This window comes from Bos indicus, chromosome 19 (assembly GCF_029378745.1).
Source record: "Bos indicus isolate NIAB-ARS_2022 breed Sahiwal x Tharparkar chromosome 19, NIAB-ARS_B.indTharparkar_mat_pri_1.0, whole genome shotgun sequence".
Lineage (NCBI taxonomy): Eukaryota > Metazoa > Chordata > Mammalia > Artiodactyla > Bovidae > Bos > Bos indicus.
The window spans coordinates 41823072-41846072 of record NC_091778.1 but is presented as its reverse complement, the minus strand read 5'-3'; the positions used below and the strand labels follow the sequence as shown (position 1 = coordinate 41846072).

Genomic DNA, 23001 nt, shown 5'->3' with positions numbered 1-23001 from the left:
AGCCACGTGGTAGGAGATGCATTAAATGTTAACAACTGCTTTAAAAAAAAAAAGAAGAAGGTCTACAAATAATAAACTCTGGAGAGAGTATGGAGAAAAGGGAAACCCTCCTACACTGTCATTGAAAATGTAAATTGGTGCAGCCACTAAAGAGAACAGAATAAAAGTTTCTTAAAAAATTAAAAATAGAGCTGCCATATGACCCAGCTATCCCACTCCTGGGCATGTATCTGGAGAAAATCATAATTCAGAAAGATACATGCATCACTGCAGCACTATTTACAATAGCCAGGACATGGAAGCAACCTAATGTCTATCAACAGAGGGATGGATTAAGAAGATGTACATATATACACTGGAGTATTACTCAGTAGTAAGAAAAGAGCAAAATAATGCCATTTGCAGCAATATGGATGGACCTAAAGATTATCATACGGAGAAGGCGATGGCACCCACTCCAGTGCTCTTGCCTGGAAAATCCCATGGACGGAGGAGCCTGGTGGGCTGCAGTCCATGAGGTCGCTAAGAGTCGGACACGACTGAGTGACTTCACTTTCACTTTTCACTTTCATGCATTGGAGAAGGAAATGGCAATCCACTCCAGTGTTCTTTCCTGGAGAATCCCAGGGATGGGGGAGCCTGGTGGGCTGCCGTCTATAGGTTCACACAGAGTCGGACACGACTGAAGCGACTTATCAGCAGCAGAAGCAAAGATTATCATAGTAAGTGAAGTAAGTCCAAAGAGAAAGACAAATACCATATGATATCACTTATATATGGAGTCTTTAAAAAAAAAAAGAGAGAGAGAGAGAGCAAATGAACTTATTTGCAAAACATAAGTAGAGTCATGGATGTAGGAAACAAACTTAAAGTTATCAAAGTAGTGGGGAACTGGAATTACTTTTACTGGCGCGATACACAGCAAGATTTCCAAGGACCCTGAAGCGCTTTGTCCATATATATTCCTCTTTGCTTTGCTGTGATGACTCCAACTATGAACTGGAGGAGAGTGTATGGACAGAAAACTTAGAGACCCGCTGAAAGGTATGACACAGTAGGATGAGCAGGCAAGGGTGAGCCCACTGTCTCATGCTCAGCAGTCAGGGTCCACACTGTAATTGTGTGATGACACTGAACCTCTTATAGAGTAGCTTCCCAAGGTCTGAAACAGTGGCCACAAGACAGACGAGCACATCCTTTGCCTGGGCTGCAGCTTTTAGGAATAGCATTTTGTATAGTGCACAAGACTCCATTCTGACAGAGTAGACAGGTTTTTCATAATTGTGGAAAATCACAGTGTTAATGTTAAAAGTGAATGGGAGGAATTCTCTGCTTTCAATACATGATCTATGTAACCATGGAAGTTCAGTTCAGTCGCTCAGTCATGTCCAACTCTTTGTGACCCCATAGACTGCAGCATGCCAGACTTCCCTGTCCATCACCAACTCCCGGAGCTTGCTCAAACACATGTCCATCAAGTCGATGATGCCATCCAACTATCTCATCCTCTGTCGTCCCCTTCTCCTCCTGCCTTCAATCTTTGCAAGCATCAGGGTATTTTCCAAGGAGTCAGTTCTTTGCATCGGGTGGCCAAAGTATTGAAACTTCAGCTTCAGCATCAATTCCTCCAGTGAATATTCATGATTGATTTCCTTTAGGATTCAGTGGTATGATCTCCTTGAAGTCCAAGGGACTCTCAAGAGTCTTCTCCAACACCACAGTTCAAAAGCATCAATTCTTCGGTGCTCAGCTTTCTTTATCTTTATGGTCCAACTCTCACATCCATGCATGACTACTGGAAAAGCCATAGCTTTGACTAGATGGACCTTTGTTGGCAAAATAATATCTCTGCTTTTTAATACGCTGTCTAGATTGGTCATAGTTTTTCTTCCAAGGAGCAAGCATCTTTTAATTTCTTGGCTGTAGTCACCAACTGCAGTGACTTTGGCACCCAAGAAAATAAAGTCTGCCACTGTTTCCATTGTTTACCCTTCTATTTGCCATGATCTTAGCTTTTTGAATGTTTAGTTTTAAGCCAACTTTTTCACTCTCCTCTTTCACTTTTAAGAGGCTCTTTAGTTCTTCACTTTCTGCCATAAGGGTGGTGTCATCTGCATATCTGAGGTTATTGATATTTCTCCCAGCAATCTTGAGTCCAGCTTGTGCTTCATCCAGCCCAGCATTTCACTTGATATACTCTGCATATAAGTTAAATAAGCAGAGTGACAATATACCTCCTTGACGTACTCCTTTCCCAATTTGGAACCAGTCTGTTGTTTCATGGCTGGTTCTAACTGTTGCTTCTTGACTTGCACATACAGATTTCTCAGGAGGCAGGTAAGGTGGTCTGGCATTCCCATCTCTTTCAGAATTTTCCACAGTTTGTTGTGATCCACACAGTCAAAGGCTTTAGCATAGTCAATAAAGCAAAAATAGATGGTTTTCTGGAACCCTCTTGCCTTCTCTATGATCCAATGAATGTTGGCAATTTGATCTCTGGTTCCTCTGCCTTTTCTAAATCCAGCTTGAACATCTGGAAGTTCTGGGTTCACATAGTGCGAGACCTGGCTTGGAGAATTTTGAGCATTACTTTGGTAGCATGTGAGATGAGTGGAATTATGTGGTAGTTTGAGCATTCTTTGGCATCGCCTTTCTTTGGGATTGGAATGAAAACTGACCTTTTCCAGTGCCATGGCCACTGCTAACTGTTCCAAATTTGCTGAGATGTTGAGTGCAGCACTTTCACAGCATCATCTTTCAAGATTTGAAATAGCTCAACTGGAATTTCATCACTTCCGCTAGCTTTGTTCATAGTAATGCTTCCTAAGCTCCACTTGACTTCACATTCCAGGATGTCTGGCTCTAGGTGAGTGATCACACCATCGTGGTTATCTGCGTCATGAAGATCTTTTTTTGTATAGTTCTGTGTATTCTTGCCACCTCTTCTTACTATCTTCTGCTTCTGTTTCTGTCCTTTATTGTGCCCATCTTTGCATGAAATATTCCCTTCGTATCTCTAATTTTCTTGAAGACATCTCTAGTCTTTCCCATTCTATTGTTTTCCTATATTTCTTTGTATTGATCACTGAGGAAGGCTTTCTTATCTCTCCTTACTATTCTTTGGAACTCTGCATTCAGATGGATATATCTTTCCTTTTCTCCTTTGTCTTTAGCCTCTCTTCTTTTCTCAGCTATTTGTAAGGCCTCCTCAGACAACCATTTTACCTTTTTGCATTTCTTTTTCTTGGGGATGGTCTTGATCACCACCTCTTGTACAATGTCATGAACCTCCGTCCACAGTTCTTCAGGCACTCTATCAGATCGAATTCCTTTAATCTATTTGTCACTTCCACTGTATAATCATAAGGGATTTGATTTAGGTCATACCTGAATGGTTTAGGGGTTTTCCTTACTTCAATTTACGCCTGAATTTTGCACTGAGTTCATGGTCTGAGCCATAGTCAGCTTCCTGTCTTGTTTTTGCTGACTGTATAGAGCTTCTCCATCTTTGACTGCAAAGAATATAATCAATCTGATTTCAGTATTGACCATCTGGTGATGTCCTTGTGTAGAGTCATCTCTTGTGTTGTTGGAAGAGGATGTTTGCTATGACCAGTGTGTTTTCTTGACATAATTCTGTTAGCCTTTGCCCTGCTTCATTCTGTACTCCAAGGCCAAACTTGCCTGTTACTCCAAGTATCTCTCAACTTTCTACTTTTGCATTCCACAACATGTGAAAGTGAAAATCGCTCAGTCATGTCCAACTTTTTGTGACCTCATGGACTATACAGTCCATGGACTTCTCTAGGCCAGAATACTGGAGTGGGTAGCCTTTTCCTTCTCCAGGGGATCTTCCCAACCCATGGTTCATATCCAGGTCTCCTGCATTGCAGGCAGATTCTTTACTCGCTAAGCCACAAGGGAAACCCAAGTATACTGGAGTGGGTAGCCTATCCCTTCTCCAGCAGGTCTTCCCGACTCAGGAATAGACTCATGGTCTCCTGCATTGCAGGTGGATTCTTTACCAACTGAACTATCAGAGAAGCCCATTCCAGAATATACATTGCAGTTACTGGGGAGAGATTTGCAATGCACCATGGGGAAATGGCAACCTACTCCAGTATTCCTGCCTGGGAAACCCCATGGACAGAGGAGCCTGGAGGGCTACAGTTCATGGGGTTTCAAAGAATCAGACACAACTGAGAGACTAAGCACTAGCTTGATGGGGAAACTATCAATCCCGCCTTCAAGAATCTCCATGGAAACCACAATTGTATCTTCTCTTGCTGGATGGAACAGACAAGTCTGAATTGGATGGAGAAATAATTGCATTACCACCTGTATGGTTAGAGAATTCCAGGGCACATATTCAAATTATGTGCTTTGTAATGGTCTTTCTAAACAAAAAACATGAAGCAATGAACATGAAAAGGCTAAAAATGGGAACATAAACACATACCTTTAATAAATTCCAAAGCAAAAATTTGGAGAGCTACATGGTGGAGAAGAGCTCTGGCAGATGCCACATTAACTAAGAAATCAGTGTAGGAACCCTCCTACACTGTTGGTGGGATGTAAGTTGGTGCAGCCACTATGGAGAACAGTATGGAGATTACTCAGAAAACTAAAAATAGAGCTACTATATGATCCAGCAATCCCACTCCTGGACATATATCTAGACAAAACTCTAATTCAAAAAGATACATGCACCCCTATATTCATAGCAGCAGTATTCACAATAACCAAGACATGGAAAAAAAAACTAAATGTCCATTGACAGATGAATGGATACAGAAGATGTGGTACGTACATACAATGGAATACTACTCAGCCATAAAAAGAACAAAATAATGCATTTGCAGCAACGTGGATGCAACTAAAGATTATCAGTAAGTCAGTGAAGTAAGTCAATATCATATTGACTTACTACTACTCTTGCCGGATGGGACGGACAAGTATGAATTGGATAGAGAAATAATTGCATTACCACCTGTATGGTTACAGAATTCCGGGGCACATATTCAAATTATGTGCTTTGTAATGGTCTTTGCTAAACAAAAAACATGAAGCAATGAACATGAAAAGGCATGTAAGTCAATATCATCTTCAAGAGTAGATATTGAAGTAAGACAAATATCATATGATATCACTTATATGTGGAATCTGAAAACAACCTATCCACAAAATAGAAACAGAAATAGACTCACGGACATAGAGAACAGACTTATGATTGCCAGGGGGGAAGGGGCTGGAGGAGAGACAGAGGAGGAGACTGGGGTCAGCAAATGTAAGCTATTATATATAGATTAGATAAACAACAAGGTCCTACTGTGTAGCACGGGCAGCTACATTCAATATCCTGGGATAAATGGAAAAGAATATAAAAAAATGCATATGGATGTATAACTGAATCACTTTGCTGTACAGCAGAAATTAACACAACATTATAAAAAAGAACTATACTTCAATTTTTTAAAAAAATTTCAGTCCACGTTACATGATTAAACCATTTTGAGTTGGGTAAATGACTCCATACAAACTGGAAGGTAAAGATAGAACTATAGAAATGATGAAGCAATCAAACTCACGGTATTTATGATTTTGTGTTAAATTTAGGAACATTCAGAATGTGTTTGTGTTACATATTTTTTTTAAAGATTTATTTATTCATTCATTTATTTTTAGGCTGCACCCCATGCGGCATGTGGGATCTTAGTTCCCCAACCTGGGATCAAAACGTGCCCCTCCCACACTGGAAGCACAGAGTCCCAACCACTGAACCACCAGGGAAGTCCCTGTATTACATATTTTTAATGTTCCTAATGTTTAAAAGAATTTAAGTAAAGAAATCTGATAGATTAGCCCTGTAATTTCAATTTAAATATGTAACATTTTTATTTATTTTTTAATTTAAATTTATTTAATTGGAGGCTAATTACTTTATAATATTGTATTGGTTTTGCCATACATCAACATGAATCTACCACGGATGTACACGTGCTCCCCATCCTGAACCCCCCCTCCCTCCTCCCTCCCCGTACCATCCCTCTGGGTCATCCCAGTGCACCAGCCCCAAGCATCCTGTATCCTGCATCGAACCTGGACTGGCGATTCGTTTCTTATATGATATTATACATGTTTCAATGCCATTCTCCCAAATAATCCCACCCTCTCCTTCTCCCACAGAGTCCTAAAGACTGTTCTATACATGTGTGTCTCTTTTGCTGTCTCGCATATTTTTAGATGATGTTTTGATTTCAACTTTGGGGGAGGTGTGCCGCACAACTTGTAGGATCTTAATTTCCCCAGCAGGGCCTGAACCTGCACCCCTGGCGATGGAAGTGCAGAGTCCTAACCGCTGGACTGCCAGCGGATTCTCAGAGTTCAACAGATTGGATTACATTTGTAAACACTACCATAAAATTGAAAAGAACTTGAATCTGGACATTTGTACATTTGGTTTGTTTACATAAGTTATTTTAATGCATCAGAAGATAAGTATCTGTTAGAGTTTTCAGTCCCATCGGACATTGGAAGTGTTCGGAAATTCAATTAAACAGGTTTGCAATTAGTGTCCATTATGCAAATTTAACTTAAAAATTATAATTGAATATGAAACAGCAAGTGAAAATGATTATTCTTATTTTTATACTCAAATTATATTACCTGTATAACTAAAATAGCAAAGTGTATAAGTTGAAGACTTCAAAAGGAAAAAGTTAGAATTTTTTGTTTTAATTGAATAAATTCAAACCCAAGGATATTGATTTTGTGCACAAAAGCGTCCTTCAGACATCAAACTCAGATTAGTAGGAACGAGCCAATTTGCTCTATTTCATAAAGGATGGGAAAAAGGCAGTTGTTAAGGGGGGAAGGATGACCAGAGTGGATTGTGGAGGGACAAGAGGGTGAAGGGAGAGGAAGAGGAAAGAGAGTTGCCAAAAGAGTTGGAGAGAGAGGTGTAAAAATGACTTTTAATAAGTCTTAATTGCTCTCATCACTCCTGCAAACACAAAGTAACATTACTTTTTTCTTTTTAAATCAACTTTATTGAGGTATAATTTACATACATAAAATGCACTCACTATAAGTATACATGGAGAAGGCAATGGCACCCCACTCCAGTACTCTTGCCTGGAAAATCCCATGGACAGAGGAGCCTGGTGGGCTGCAGTCCATGGGGTCGCTAAAAGTCAGGCACACCTGACTTCACTTTCACTTTCACTTTCATGCACTGGAGAAGGAAATGGCAACCCACTCCAGTATTCTTGCCTGGAGAATCCCAGGGACAGAGGAGCCTAGTGGGCTGCTGTATGGGGTCGCATAGAGTCAGACACGACTGAAGCGACTTAGCAGCAGCAGCATAAGTATACGTATCGATGACTTTTGACAAATGTGTACTCCTGCATATCCACCATCACTACCAAGATATAAAACTTTTCCATCACTCCCCAAAATTCTTTAGTGTCTCTTCAACCCTGACCCCCAACATGGATCTGATTCTACCATTATAGGTTAATTTTACCTATTCTAGAACTTCATATATATATGTGTGTGTGTGTGTGTGTGTGTGTGTGTGTGTGTGCGTATGTGTGTATATATATATATGCTTTTAACTTTATATACATATATTAATATATATGTATGTATGCTTTTGTGTCCGACCTTTCATTTAACATCATGTTTTTGAATTTAACCATATTTAGGTATCAAGTAGTCATTCTTTTTTTAAATTGCTGAATATTATTCCATTGTAGGACTTCTCTGGTGACTCAAATGGGAAGGAATCTGCCTGCAATGCAGGAGACCCAGGTTCTATCCCTGGATCTGGACAATCCCCTGGAGAAGGGAATGGCAACCCACTCCAGTATTCTTGCCTGGGGAATTCCATGGACAGAGGAGCCTGGTGGGCTATACAGTCCATGGGGTCGCAAAAAGTCGGCAACAACTGAGCGCCTAACACACACGCGCACGCACACACACACGCATTCCATTGTATGGATCTGTCTGTCCATTCACCTGTTGACAGACATTTGGGTTGTACCAGTTTGCACCCATTGTAAATAAAACTGTTATGAACGTGAGAATACAAATCTTGTTTATAAGCATATTTTTTCATGTCTCTTGGGTAGCTACCTAGAAGTGGGCATTTGTTTAATAAATCTTTGCCTTTCTAAGAACCTGCCAAACTTTTCAAAGCAGTTGTATCATTTTACCCTCCCCCTTATATTTTTCCTCGGTAATTTCTGGAATCAGATTTGTTTGAGTAAGACAGTATCTTCAATGGCCTCAAGGTGGCCCCAGTACATCCCGGTGAATGCAAAAGATGTTTTAACTGGAGGAAAAGAAGCCAAATCCATAAGTGACTTTGTCTTCTGCATTTAGTCTTTCTGTAATTTTCCAGGGCCTGGTGGGCAGCACTCCTTTGAACCCAGGAGTATCTCTTTCAGGGAGGGAGTTACTTTGGTCTGCCCATCAACTGAGCTGGAGTCAACCTGATCCCACTTCTGCCCCCGGGGTGATGGAGAGAAGGTCACAGGTCCACCAGCAGCGATTCTAGCAGCTTACGGATCTTGGCAGTTATAAATACCAGCTATTCAGAGCTCCGGGGCGGGAAAGGGGACTTGGAAAGACGCTTCTTGATAACAAACCTGTCCCCTTCCCCACCTCAGTCCCAAAGTAGTTTCTCCCTTCCGTCTTTCACTCTAGGCTTTCGAGGAAAGGAAGAGGAACTCCCAAGCCTCTTTGTCTCTCAGATGAGGCTGCCTGCAGGGCCCAACCACACTCAGGCCCAGTTATCGTCCTTACTGAACAAAGCTGCCCCACGTACAACCTAGAAAAGCGCGGCATGGGCCAAGAGACCAGCTGGGGCCTCCGGTTGGTAAGAGTGATTCTTCTGCCCAAGGACGCGAACAAGGGCCTGGCACAGGCACGTGAATGAAGGTGCACTGGTTTGGTAGGACCTGAGGTGACAAGGTGACAAGGTAGACTGAGGCGGCCTCCTCCTTCCTCAGGAAGCAGCTGGTGGGGGCAGACCTGGGGCAAACCTTATCTGCCCGACTCTCCATCTCAGGGCGGAAGGTGAATACCAGAAGTGGACTTCTGACAGTGAGGGCTACATTCTCGCTTCTTCCACGTAACGCCACTCAGAATAAAGATTCCATTTCCCAGGCTTCCTTGTGGAGGGAAGACCAATGATATGCGAGCAGGTGGGTCACGTGGCAGCCTCTCGGGACTTTTTAGATGTTCTTGCGCCTGTTTCAGCCACTTCATCGCTTTCTCTCTCCGCTGCCTGGAATATGATTGATACATTCTGTGAATCCTGCAGGAGGGGGCTACACCCCAGGAGGGGTTTGGAAGGAGCCGACTGCTCCCTACTTAGGACTTTTGGGCGCAGAGCTGCTCTGCCAGTGCTGAATAGCCCCCACCGTCCTTTTATGTGAGAAACAAGGTTCCCTCTGGTTTGAGCCACTGTTCAGTATCTTTGCTCTTAGAGCCAAATCTCATCTTAAATAATTATAGAGCTAAGGGAAGAAGTAAGGCTGGACAGGGAAGCAGGTCCCAGCTGGTGATAAATCACAGAGCCTGAGGGGTCTATGGTGAACCAAAGGCTGAGGACAGAGGGGAGGAGGCAGAGAGCTGGGGCGACCAGTGACCAGAAGATCATCTGGTCTGGAGGCTTTTCAGACCAGCCTGGGGACCGGCTCAGAAACGGCACAGCTCTGCGGGGAAGGGGCTGCAGCGGATTTGAAGGGAGTAATCAAGGAGAAGCGGCCATGCCCCCTGCCTCTCACCCACTCTTCCTTCCTGCTCTGTTTGAGCTGGGGCAGATTTTCTCCATTAACCGATTTTGGAGTTTTCTTTTCTACCCAAGACTGGACATTCTGATTGCCGATCTCAGACTGGATATTCACTTAAGTGATCACAAGCCCTGGAGGAGATCAGAGGGAACAACGGAGCCGTGGGACCCAGCAGCGTCATCCTCTTGAGGCAGAGAAGATCTGCACCCTCTAAAACGCTTCCACCCCAATTCACTCATTCAGCCACCGCACAGATCTACTAAAGTGCCAGGAACTGTCTAGGCATTGAGGGCAGGACAGTATATAAAGCACCAAAAATTTCTGCCCTCCTGGAGCTTCCGTGCTAATAAAGGAGACAGATGCCACACAGAATAAATAAGAAAAATATAAAGTATGTTATGAAGTGGTCAGTGCAAAGGAAATAAAGCTCAGAAAGGAGATAGGAAGTCAGGGGTTAAATTCCAGTTAGGGCAGCTAGGAAAGGCCTTACTAAAAGGCAGCATTTATGTAAAGATTTTTTTAATGTTAGAGGGACACAGTGGAGAGAAAATATAGTTGTGGGTTGCTGATGTCATGGGTATTAATTTACCAACATGAGTGTGCCTGCCTATGTGTGTTCGTGTGTGATGGACATCATGTGTGATGGACATGGGAAGTTGTTCCACAGTCCAGCGGACCAGGGTGAGGTGTCTGGGATGGAGACCAAGTGTGAACCAGTCTGAGCCCAGCCCCAGACCGCAAGTTGGGCCAAGAATGGGGCCAAGTGCTGCCAGCTCTGGGCAGCATCAGTGACACCTCCTGCCAGGCTGGCACTATCTGAGAAGGAGGATGGGCCCCAGAGATTGCTGAGTCTCCTGTGTCTGGCCCTGCAGTATCAGGGCTGGGCACAGTGCAGGGGAACCACAGCTCCACAGCTCCCCGGCTCCCCCCTTGCCCACCCACCACCTCTGCCATTTTCCACTCTCCACAGGCAGATGCATCTGCTCTGATGAGGATTTTTCCAGGCTGGGCTGGTGGGCTAACCCGGCAGTGGCCATGAGGTCAGGGCAGGGACTATTCCAGGGGCGATGAGGTGTGTCCTTGGGCCCCCATGGCTGGGGGCAGGATTCATGGGTCAGGGAGCAGCTTTGCCAGGAGCAGATGGAGGTAGGGAATGGGGAGGTGGCCAGTGCTCCCAGCCCACATCCTGTTTTTGGAAAGGGCCCCAGCATATGCTTTCCTTTGGACTTGATCCAGGCTGATGTCTCCCCACCCAGGCCCAGTCCCTAGGGAACCCCAGCACTCCGGAGCATTAACCTAGGGTTTTTCCAGGCAGGGCTGGGCCGGAGCCAGTGTGGGTGAAGGACACATTTCCCACCCCTTCTTGAAATCGGACCAGGGGTCCCCATCAGCACATGGAAAACCAGACAGGCCCCCATGGCCGGAGAGGAGAGAAAGTGTCACCAAAGAGGTGAGTCCTGGCATGGCTGCCACCAGCCCCACACAAAGCCCTAGGGACTGTGAGGCCCTGGGAAATCCAGGCAGGCTGGAACTGGAACAGATCTACCATGAGCTTCAGAACGTGGGCTCCAAACCAGTGAGGCTGGGTGTGAGGCCAGGACCCTCTCTTTCTTACTGCATGACTGTGCCTTAGACCCTCTGAGTCTCAGCTTCCCATCCTTGTCAGGAGGATGAAATAAGTTAATTCTTATGATGAGTGGGGCCTGGGGCCCGACCCAGAGCAACTGCACAGGCGAAGGAGGAGAATGGTGTGGGCCCAGGCTCCTGGAAAGGCAGAGAGGACAAATGAGCACTTAACCTGGGAGTGTCCCCTCCATGGCTGCTCAGGTCACCCTCGGTCATCCTAATTGCCCTTCTCTATGGGACAGCTTCTCCAGCTACCTAGAGCAGTAGAAGGTGGCTCAGTTCAAAGCCTTGTAAGGGAAAAGAAACCTTTCTTTTACTTTTCACATTATAAAATGGCATGCTCATTACAGTAAATCTGGAAGTTACAGAAAAGCAGGAAGGAAGCAAAAGCTTTTATTCAAGTCCCAAGGCCAGAACACCCTTGAAACCCTAATGTTTTTCCAAAAGAGAAATTTCTCTGGGCTTGGGCTTTTTTGGTTGGGACCTCAGCATTAAGATGCAGAGCTGGAAGGGAACTTGGGGATCAGCTGGCCCAGGCTCCTCAGCTGACAAGCCAGGAGACTCTGGCCCAGAAGAACTAAGGGACTTGTAATATCAGGGCTTGAAGAAGAGTTAGCAGGTGTCTGCTGCTGCTTAAAATACCAGTGCCACCAATACCAGCATCAAACCCCACGCCAGCCCTGAAGACCACCTTCAGGGGGGATAGTCCCTTGATCGTGGATCTAAGCCTTCCATTAGGAGAGTCTGTTGGAGATGGGCTTCCTTCAGCAGGGATGTAGCTCTGGGTAACCCGTTTCCTCATTTCCAGTGGGGGACTCAGCCCTGGGATGGGGGTGGGGGTGGGGAGATGAGGGGATGGGAAGGGAAGGCTGGCAGAGTCCAGCAAGGGGCGTGGCCCTGGCTCTGTTCCCAGGGGTGGAGCCAGTCAACAGGGTCACCCTGTCCCTTTAAGAGAAGGGGGAGCACTGACCCCTCTCAGCCATCCTGTCTTGTCATCCATCCTGGCCAAATCCAAAAGGGAAAATGAAAGAGGGACCAGGAGGAACAGGTCCCAACCATCTCCCAAGGTTCTTCACTCGGCTTTGACATCCCAGCGCCAGCTGCAGCGTGAGTGGTTACGGGTGAGGGTCTGGGGGCCTGTGGGAGCTGTGAGGGGGGTGTTGGGGAAGCTGGAAGCAGAGGGACACCAGGGAGGAGATGGGAAGAGTGGGCCAGCATTCCCACCGCACAGATGGTAGGGGACACCTAGGACGACGGATCCTGATGGAAGTGGGGATCCTTCCCTTTGTGTCCACTCCCCAATTCTGAGAGGAGTTCACTGCAGTTAAAAAAAAAAAAAAAGGAGGGAGGCAAGAGAAATGGTGGGCGGAGAAAGAAGAAGGTGAATCCTTCTGGGTCTGCTGGCTCCATTTCACCCAGAAGTACCAAATTGGGTCAGAGCCTTGGGTTCAGGGCACCACTCTTGCCCACAGAAAGCATCCTGGAGCACACGAGGGCACTGCTGGGTTTCTGCTTCCACACATGTAGTCAGGGGCCGGCAGGGCTCATGTCCGAGGTCCTTTCCCTCCAACTTGGACTCGGAGGAGCGCAGGATCCAACCCAGCAGTTCCATGGGTGTCTGACCAGAGCACTGGGGCGGAGCTCCTCCTCAGCGCCCAAACTGAGACTCATCTGAGTCCCCCTAAGCTAAGCCCTTTGTTCCCTCAAAGTCCCTGCTAAAGCCAGGTCTGGCTGAGCCCCTGGCTCACCTCGAAGTTAGAGGCGGTCCAGCTGATCCCACCCCGATGGGCGGGCGCAGAGGGTTGGGATCCTGATCCTTCGGCCTTTTAACTGCCCGCGCCGCGTCTATCTCCAGCGCCATGGGGGAGTGGGCGTTCCTCGGCTCGCTGCTGGACGCCGTGCAGCTGCAGTCGCCGCTCTTGGGCCGCCTGTGGCTGGTGGTCATGCTGATCTTCCGCATCCTGGTGCTGGCCACGGTGGGCGGCGCCGTGTTCGAGGACGAGCAGGAGGAGTTTGTGTGCAACACTCTGCAGCCTGGCTGTCGCCAGACCTGCTACGACCGTGCCTTCCCCGTCTCCCACTACCGCTTCTGGCTCTTCCACATCCTGCTGCTGTCGGCCCCGCCGGTGCTCTTCGTCATCTACTCGGTGCACCGGGCCAGCAAAGAGCCGGGCGGCGCGGACGGCGGGGCGGGGGCCCCGGGGCGCCCGGGGGACCGCCGCGCGCGCCGCTGCTACCTGCTGAGCGTGGCGCTGCGCCTGCTGGCTGAGCTGACCTTCCTGGCGGGCCAGGCGCTGCTCTACGGCTTCCGCGTGGCCCCGCGCTTCGTGTGCGCAGGTCCCCCGTGCCCGCACACCGTGGACTGCTTCGTGAGCCGGCCCACCGAGAAGACTGTCTTCCTGGTCTTCTACTTCGCGGTGGGGCTGCTCTCGGCGCTGCTCAGCGTGGCCGAGCTGGGCCACCTGCTCTGGAAGGGCGGCTCGCGTGCCGGCAGCTATCTCCAGGCCGCCGAGCGCGACAACCGCTGCAACCGCGCGCACGAGAAGGCGCAGCAGCTGCTCCAGCCGCTGCCGGCCCTGCCCACGCGGCGACCGGGCACCGACCCCTACGCCCCACCGGCTTATGCGCACGGGGCGCCTGCCGGTGACAGCGAGGGCGGCAGCGGCCGCAGCAAGGCGTCGCTGGCCACCATCCGTCAGGACCTGGCCATCTAGAACTGCCTGGGGCAGGAGGTGAGGCCAGAGGCCGGACCCCACCATCCCGGAGCAAGAAGTGTCTCCTCACCCCCTGTTGGCAGGGTTTCCTGCCCCAGCAGATGACACGCAGGGCGCATGGCCCTCCAGGCAGCACCCACACTTCCCAGCGGAGCTAGGGACATCGAATCAACTAAGGCCTGTCCTTGGTGCCCTGATCCAGGCAGAAAGGAAGGAGGCCAGGGAGGCTGAGAGAAGGTGGACCAGAGGAGGGCAGAGTCAGTGGAGAGTGGACGTTCTGGAGGAGCCCTGGGTGTTTTACTGGAAAGGAAAACAGCTGTGATACCAGCATCCCCCGGGCCCTCTCCTTGTTCAGACTGAGGTGTAGCCTCTGCTAAGGCTCTCTGTGTACATACACAAACACGGGTACACACATTTGGTGTGAGCATAGGTGCCCTCGCATGTGTAAAACCTGTGTAAGCACTTTGTGTGTGTGTATGCATGCATATATATCCTGTGTGAGCTCTGGATGTGCACACGTGTGCATATACACATGTCCATCTTGCGCAGGCTTTCTGCACACACGTGTGCCTACCCCTGTGTGCATTCTGCGTCTGTGCGTGTGACGGTGTGTCCTATGTGAGTTGTGTGTGTGATCTGTGACATGCCCGGTGTGGGTGGCCAGGATCCAGGGCAAGCAGCAGCCACGGTGGCTCCTCCCATTCTCAGGAAGATCTCCCCTCCTGATCGAGCCTGCGCAGGAGAGGCGCTGGAGGGGAGGCAGTCCTTCACCCTGGGCAGGCTTCAGTCCAGGTACCATCTGCACTCTCAACTTTGTGGCCTGGGCAAGGTGGCTGGGCCCTTCTTTCATGAAGACAGAGTGGGGCTGGGGCTGGGGTCAGAGGGCAGGACTCTTTTCTAGCTTCCTCCTCCTTACCCTGCTGCTGTTACCCCAGTCCATAAACATCCTCCTGGCCCTGCATTTTCTTCCTTCACTTCTTCCCTCACTCCAACCCTCTGGAAATACAAGGAACTGTCTACAGGGCTGCCTCCTGTTCATTCCTGCCTCTCCTCTGCCCCTATCAGCTTCCTCCTTCACCACACCCATGGGGATGCTGTCCATAAGCAGCCAGCACCTAAGTAAAGGGCTTCTCTGGTGGCTCATACAGTGAAGAATCTGCCTGGAATGCAGGATACCTGGGTTCGATCCCTGGACCAGGAAGATCCCCTGGAGAAGAAAATGGCAACCCACTCCTGGCAAATCCATGGACAGAGGAGCCTTGTGGGCTACAGTCCACGGGGTTGCAAAGAGTCGGACACTGCTGAGCAATGAACACACACACACACACCCCCTACGTGAAAAATCCAGGGGTCACCATCTAACCACAGGACCGTCACCAGACTCTGCTGAGCAGGCTGCCAGAGCCCCACTCTGCACGATTGTCTTCTATGCCTCTGGTCATTCCCTGTCTATCCTCCATTCCTTCATGCCTCTTCCTCAGCTTTTCTGCCTGGACTGCACATAAGCAGAGGGAAGAGTCTTTCTAAACAGGTACCCCTGCTTACTCTTTGGGGCTCCCCTGTCCTCAGGTAAGTCAAGCACCTGAGCGAGGCTTCTGAATCCCCCACGTCTGGCCCTGTTGCATCAGGTCTTCTCCAGCCCCTTCACCTCAGCTCCTCCAAAGTTTCCATGCTCCAAACCGATCTAAACTTTCTGTTCCTGCCAAGCTGTACCAGATTTGCTTCTAAATGTTTCAACTTGCTGTTCCTTTGCCTGGAGCAGCCTCCCTCTCTGCTGACCCCCTTCCTCTAGTTAACGCCTCCCTGCCTTTTGGTCTCATTTGGGAAGAAAATGGATGCCTTCCTGGACAGACAGACCAACCCCACAAAACCAGAGCTAAGGCCCCAAAGCAGCACTTCTGTTGGATGCATAGTTCTCTCCTCCTTGCAGGCCCATAGTAGGTGCTTAGTAAACTCGCGCTGGGGGGCTTCCCAGATGGTGCTGATGGTAAAGAACCGGCCCGCCAATGCAGGAGACATAAGAGACATGGGATCAATCCCTGGATCGGGAAGATCCCCTGGAGGAGGGCATGGCAACCTACTTCAGTATTCTTGCCTGGAAAATCCCATGTAAAGAGGAGCCTGGCAGGCTACAGTCCATAGGGTTGCACAGAGTCGGACACGACTGACGTGACTTAGCACACACACACACAAACTTGTGTTGAAAGTGTTCTCCAAGCCCAAACACTTACCCACGCCCACAGAGTGTGCCGCCATCTCTCTGCCCAGAGTGAGTTCTGTGTCTGCCTCCCAGACCCTTCCGCACAGACTCAAACATGAATGTCCAACTGTTTGCCATGTATATTCATTCAACAAATACTTGTGAGCACATACTATATGCCAGGCACTGTTCTGCAGAAAGAGGACGCGAGCCACCTATGTCATTCCAAGTTTTCCATTAGTCACATTACAAATTGAAAGGAAACAGGTGAAATTCATTTTCGTAATATATTTTGTTTAACCCAATACATCTAAAATATCATTTCAAACACATCATCAGTGTAAAAAAAATATCACGGAGATGCTTTACATGTTTCATTTTGTGCAAAGTCTGGTGTGTGTTCAGTGCTTGAAATCCTTCTCAATTTGGACCACCCACGTATCTCAGGTTCGGCTGTCGTCTGTGACAAGTGGCTGCTGTATTAGCAGATCCACTTGCAAAACTTGCCCTCTCAAAGCTCACATTCTGGTGGAGAAGGCAGACAATGAACACAGACTGTGCTACCAATCAGGGTAAGAGTCAAGGGAGAGAGTGCGGCCCCTGGGGAGTGTCGGGGAGAAGAACTGGCAACGGTCTAGCTGGACGTCTCTCCAGGGAGAGCATTCATGTTGGAGGAAATGGCAAGAGCAAAGGTCCTGAGGAGGAATAAGCTGAAAGTGTTGGAGGCCCAAGACGAGACTGGTGTGGCAGCAGTGGAATGAGGGGGCAGTGGGGGTCACCAGTAACTGAGATGGCATCTCAGCTTCCTTAGCTCTCACTTCAGTTGCTGGGGCCCAGGCACCCCGGCCATCTCCATCCGCTGTTGCCATAGCCTGTCTTCTGCCCGCCTTCCGCATCCTGTCAACCATCTGATCCTCTCGTTTCTCCACCTAAGCATTTCATCCCCTCGTCACCTGTTTAGAAGCTGCCCAGGAGCAGCCGTCACCGATGGCCCGGTGTATGCCCTCCCTCAGCCTCTGCTCCGGCCCCTGTGATTCTAACCTGAACACTTCACTCATCAGCTTCAAACCCTTCACTGCCAGGGCCCTCAGGATCCAGTCCCACTCCTGAACTAGCCTTGTCCTGATACTGTCCCAGCCTCTACACCCTCATCTCTTTAAATTTATTTTTTTTAATGGAAGGATAATCACTTTACAGAATGGCATTGGTTTCTGCCAAACGTCAACATGAATCAGCCATAGGTATACATGTGTCCTCTCCCTCCTGAACCTCCTTCCCACCTTCGTCCCCATCCCACCCCTCTAGGTTGTTTCAGAGCCCGGTCTGAGTTCCCTGAGTCATATAGCAAACTCCCATTGGCTCTCTAGTTTACATATGGTAATTGTTTCCATGTCACTCTCTCCATGCATCCCGCCCTCTCCTTCCTCTTCCCCCCAGTTGTGTCTGCAAGTCTGTCCTCTGCGTTTCCATTGCTGCCCTGTAAATAATTTCATTGGTACCACCCTCCTAGATTCCATATATATGCGTTAATACATGGTATTTGTTTTTCTCTTCACTGTGCATAATAGGCTCTAGGTTCATCCACCTCATTAGAACTGATTCAAATCCATTCCTTTTTATCAGCCTCACCTCTTTTACCACTTCAACCAAAGCCCAAAATGGTTAAAACACAGAGCTGGGGATAATGGCTGAGCCCAGAAGCTTTTATTACCTCTGCATCCCACCTAGCTAACTCGTCCCCTTACAGAGTTAGGTGGGCAGCAGGGGTACCTCTTTCAGGAAGCTGTCTCAGCCCTGCTCCAGGTCTGGTTAAATGTCTGAGTTGTGGGTTCCCGTAGGCAAAGCACATGTCAGCCGTTGATGACCAAACTCCACAGCAGTGGTTCTCAACTTGGGGCGATTTTGCCCCCTAGGGGACATTCGGCAATGTCTGGAGACATTGATGGCCCCTCACGACAAATAATTCCCAGTGCAAAATGTCCCTCGTGCCATGGATGAAAACTGCTCTACGGTGATGCACTGCGAACCATCCAGAGCGTCCTCAGACCCCAAAGGTTCTCAGCAGCAAAGTTACTATCCCAGGGTGGGCGTTCTGTATGTTTGGGGGTCACTGACTTAGTCATCACAAGGAGGGGGATCCTGCTGGCATTTGGTGAGCAGGGGCTAGGAATGTCAGTGTCCCCCCACAATAAAGAATTGTGACACACCCCTATAGAATGTCCCACTGACATTTACATAGTGAAAAACCTCTTTATAATTACCTGAGCCCGAAACTTTACTCTGTTTTACATACAAAATATTGAGGGTTTAGTTTTTGTTTTTTTTTTTCACATGGTTGCATTATTCATTATCTGTTTTTATTTCAACATACACCCGTATTCTTTAACTTTCCTGAGCTTCCTGTACAGAATAACTTCTGACCTTCTTCTTTTAGATCCAAATATTTGTTAAAAATAGAAGCAAACATAGAACTATGTCCTATTGTCTGGTGATTGTGCCCGTGCATTGACATATTGAAATTCACAGTTCAGGTCAGTTCAATTCAGTTGCTCAGATCAGATCAGATCAGTCGCTCAGTCATGTCCGACTCTTTGCGACCCCATGAATCACAGCACGCCAGGCCTCCCTGTCCATCACCAACTCCCGGAGTTCACTCAGACTCACGTCCATCGAGTCAGTGATGCCATCCAGCCATCTCATCCTCTGTCGTCCCCTTCTCCTCCTGCCCCCAATCCCTCCCAGCATCTGAGTCTTTTCCAATGAGTCAACTCTTCGCAAGAGGTGGCCAAAGTACTGGAGTTTCAGCTTTAGCATCATTCCTTCCAAAGAAATCCCAGGGCTGATCTCCTTCAGAATGGACTGGTTGGATCTCCTTGCAGTCCAAGGGACTCTCAAGAGTCTTCTCCAACACCACAGTTCAAAAGCATCAATTCTTCGTGCTCAGCCTTCTTCACAGTCCAATTCTCACATCCATACATGACCACAGGAAAAACCATAGCCTTGACTAGACAAACCTTTGTTGGCAAAGTAATGTCTCTGCTTTTGAAAATGCTATCTAGGTTGGTCATAACTTTTCTTCCAAGGAGTAAGCGTCTTTTAATTTCATGGCTGCAGTCACCATCTGCAGTGATTTTGGAGCCCAGAAAAATAAAGTCTGACACTGTTTCCACTGTTTCCCCATCTATTTCCCATGAAGTGGTGGGACCGGATGCCATGATCTTCATTTTCTGAATGTTGAGCTTTAAGCCAACTTTTTCACTCTCCACTTTCACTTTCATTAAGAGGCTTTTGAGTTCCTCTTCACTTTCTGCCATAAGGGTGGTGTCATCTGCATATCTGAGGTTGTTGAGATTTCTCCCGGCAATCTTGATTCCAGCTTGTGTTTCTTCCAGTCCAGCGTTTCTCATGATGTACTCTGCATATAAGTTAAATAAACAGGGTGACAATATACAGCCTTGACGAACTCCTTTTCCTATTTGGAACCAGTCTGTTGTTCCATGTCCAGTTCTAACTGTTGCTTCCTGACCTGCATACAAATTTCTCAAGAGGCAGATCAGGTGTTCTGGTATTCCCATCTCTTTCAGAATTTTCCACAGTTTATTGTGACCCACACAGTCAAAGGCTTTGGCATAGTCAATAAAGCAGAAATAGATGTTTTTCTGGAACTCTCTTGCTTTTTCCATGATCCAGCGGATGTTGGCAATTTGATCTCTGGTTCCTCTGCCTTTTCTAAAATCAGCTTGAACATCAGGAAGTTCACAGTTCACATATTGCTGAAGCCTGGCTTGGAGAATTTTGAGCATTACTTTACTAGTGTGTGAGAGGAGTGCAATTGTGTGGTAGTTTGAGCATTCTTTGGCATTGCCTTTCTTTGGGATTGGAATGAAAACTGACCTTTTCCAGTCCTGTGGCCACTGCTGAGTTTTCCAAATTTGCTGGCATATTGAGTGCAGCACTTTCACAGCATCATCTTTCAGGATTTGGAATAGCTCAACTGGAATTCCATCACCTCCACTAACTTTGTTCGTAGTGATGCTTTCCAAGGCCCACTTGACTTCACATTCCAGGATGTCTGGCTCTAGGTCAGTGAGCACACCATCGTGATTATCTGGGTCGTGAAGAACTTTTTTGTACAGTTCTTCTGAGTATTCTTGCCATCTCTTCTTAATATCTTCTGCTTCTGTTAGGTCCATACCATTTCTGTCCTTTATCGAGCTCATCTTTGCATGAAATGTTCCTTTGGTATCTCTGATTTTCTTGAAGAGATCCCTAGTCTTTCCCATTCTGTTGTTTTCCTCTATTTCTTTGCATTGATCGCTGAAGAAGGCTTTCTTATCTCTTCGTGCTATTCTTTGGAACTCTGCATTCAGATGTTTATATCTTTCCTTTTCTCCTTTGCTTTTCGCTTCTCTTCTTTTCACAGCTATTTGTAAGGCCTCCCCAGACAGCCATTTTGCTTTTTTGCATTTCTTTTCCATGGGGATGGTCTTGATCCCTGTCTCCTGTACAATGTCACGAACCTCATTCCATAGCTCATCAGGCACTCTATCTATCAGATCTAGGCCCTTAAATCTATTTCTCACTTCCACTGTATAATCATAAGGGATTTGATTTAGGTCATACCTGAATGGTCTAGTGGTTTTCCCTACTTTCTTCAATTTAAGTCTCAATTTGGCAATAAGGAGTTCATGGTCTGAGCCACAGTCAGCTCCTGGTCTTGTTTTTGCTGACTGTATAGAGCTTCTCCATCTTTGGCTGCAAAGAATATAATCAGTCTGATTTCGGTGTTGACCATCTGGTGATGTCCATGTGCAGAGTCTTCTCTAGTGTTGTTGGAAGAGGGTGTTTGTTATGACCAGTGCATTTTCTTGGCAAAACTCTATCAGTCTTTGCCCTGCTTCATTCCATATTCCAAGGCCAAATTTGCCTGTTACTCCAGGTGTTTCTTGACTTCCTACTTTTGCATTCCAGTCCCCTATAATGAAAAGGACATCTTTTTGGGGTGTTAGTTCTAAAAGGTCTTGTGGGTCTTCATAGAACCATTCAACTTCAGCTTCTTCAGCATTACTGTTTGGGACATAGACTTGGATTACTGTGATATTGAATGACTTGCCTTGGAAACGAACACAGATCACTCTGTCGTTTTTGAGATTGCATCCAAATACTGCATTTCGGACTCTTTTGTTGACCATGATGGCCACTCCATTTCTTCTGAGGGATTCCTGCCCACAGTAGTAGATATAATGGTCATCTGAGTTAAATTCACCCATTCCAGTCCATTTTAGTTCGCTGATTCCTAGAATGTCGACATTCACTCTTGCCATCACTTGTTTAACCATTTCCAATTTGCCTTGATTCATGGACCTGACATTCCACGTTCCTATGCAATATTGCTCTTTACAGCATCGGACCTTGCTTCTATCACCAGTCACATCCACAGCTGGGTATTCTTTTTGCTTTGGCTCCATCCCTTCATTCTTTCTGGAGTTATTTCTCCACTGATCTCCAGTAGCATATTGGGCCCCTATTGACCTGGGGAGTTTCTCTTTCAGTATCCTATCATTTTGCCTTTTCATACTGTTCCTGGGGTTCTCAAGGCAAGAATACTGAAGTGGTTTGCCATTCCCTTCTCCAGTGGACCACATTCTGCCAAATCTCTCCACCATGACCCGCCCGTCCTCGGTTGCCCCACGGGCATGGCTTAGTTTCACTGAGTTAGACAAGGCTGTGGTCCTAGTGTGATTAGATTGACTAGTTTTCTGTGAGTATGGTTTCAGTGTGTTTGCCCTCTGATGCCCTCTTGCAACACCTGTCTTACTTGGGTTGCTCAGTCATGTCCAACTCTGCCACCCCATGGACTGTAGCACACCAGGCTTCCCTATCCATCACCAACTCCAGGAGCTTTCCTTTACCGGACAGTGTGACAGCATGGTGATTTTTTTAAAGCATGTGTTTGGTATGTTATATTAAATTTCTGTCTAGTTCATAAAGAAACCTGATGGGAAGTGTTAGAAAATATTTGCTAGAGGACGAGAACCTCTGTCCCACTCCAACCTAGGCCAGACTGTGACATAAGTGTGAAGCTGGCGCCACCTGATGGCTGAAGTAGAAATGGCCGGTGGTCTCCCACAGAAGAGACTTCCCACACAGGAATCGCATCCTGCAGGGGAGCCTGCTAATTGTCCCCAAACACAGCCTCTCCTGCCAATTCCCTAGACCTCCCCCAGGCCTCGGTGCTTGACATTTCTTCAAGGGCTTCAGAGATCCAGGAAAGAGTTCTGGCTGAGAGGCGGGAGCCCTACTGTTGTTCAGTTGTTAAGTCGTGTCCAACTCTGTGATCCCTTGGACTACAGCATGCCAGGCTTCCCTGTCCTTCACTATCTCCGAGTTTGCTCAGATTCATGTCCATTGAGTTGGCGATGCCATCCAACCATCTCATCCTCTGTTGCCCCCTTCTCCTTCTGTCTTCAATCTTTCCCAGCATCAGGGTTTTTTCCACTGAGTTGGCTCTTTGCATCAGGTGGTCAAAGTATTGGAGCTTCAGCTTCAGCATCAGTCCTTCCAATGAATATTCAGGATTGATTTTCTTTAGGATTGACTGGTTTGATCTCCGAGTCCAAGGAACTCTCGAGAATCTTCTCCAGCACTACAGCAGCAGTTC

The 23001-nt window shown here is 47.4% G+C and overlaps 1 protein-coding gene across 1 annotated transcript; it reads left to right on the top strand.

Annotated features, from left to right (window-relative positions):
- Nucleotides 1-12328: 12328 nt before the first annotated feature.
- On the top strand, nt 12329-15161 carry GJD3 (gap junction protein delta 3). Its single transcript, XM_019982639.2, has 2 exons — nt 12329-12533; nt 13282-15161. Exon 2 carries the CDS (start codon nt 13286-13288, stop codon nt 14138-14140), a length of 855 nt encoding a protein of 284 aa, XP_019838198.2. The 5' UTR covers nt 12329-12533; nt 13282-13285; the 3' UTR covers nt 14141-15161.
- Nucleotides 15162-23001: the final 7840 nt, after the last annotated feature.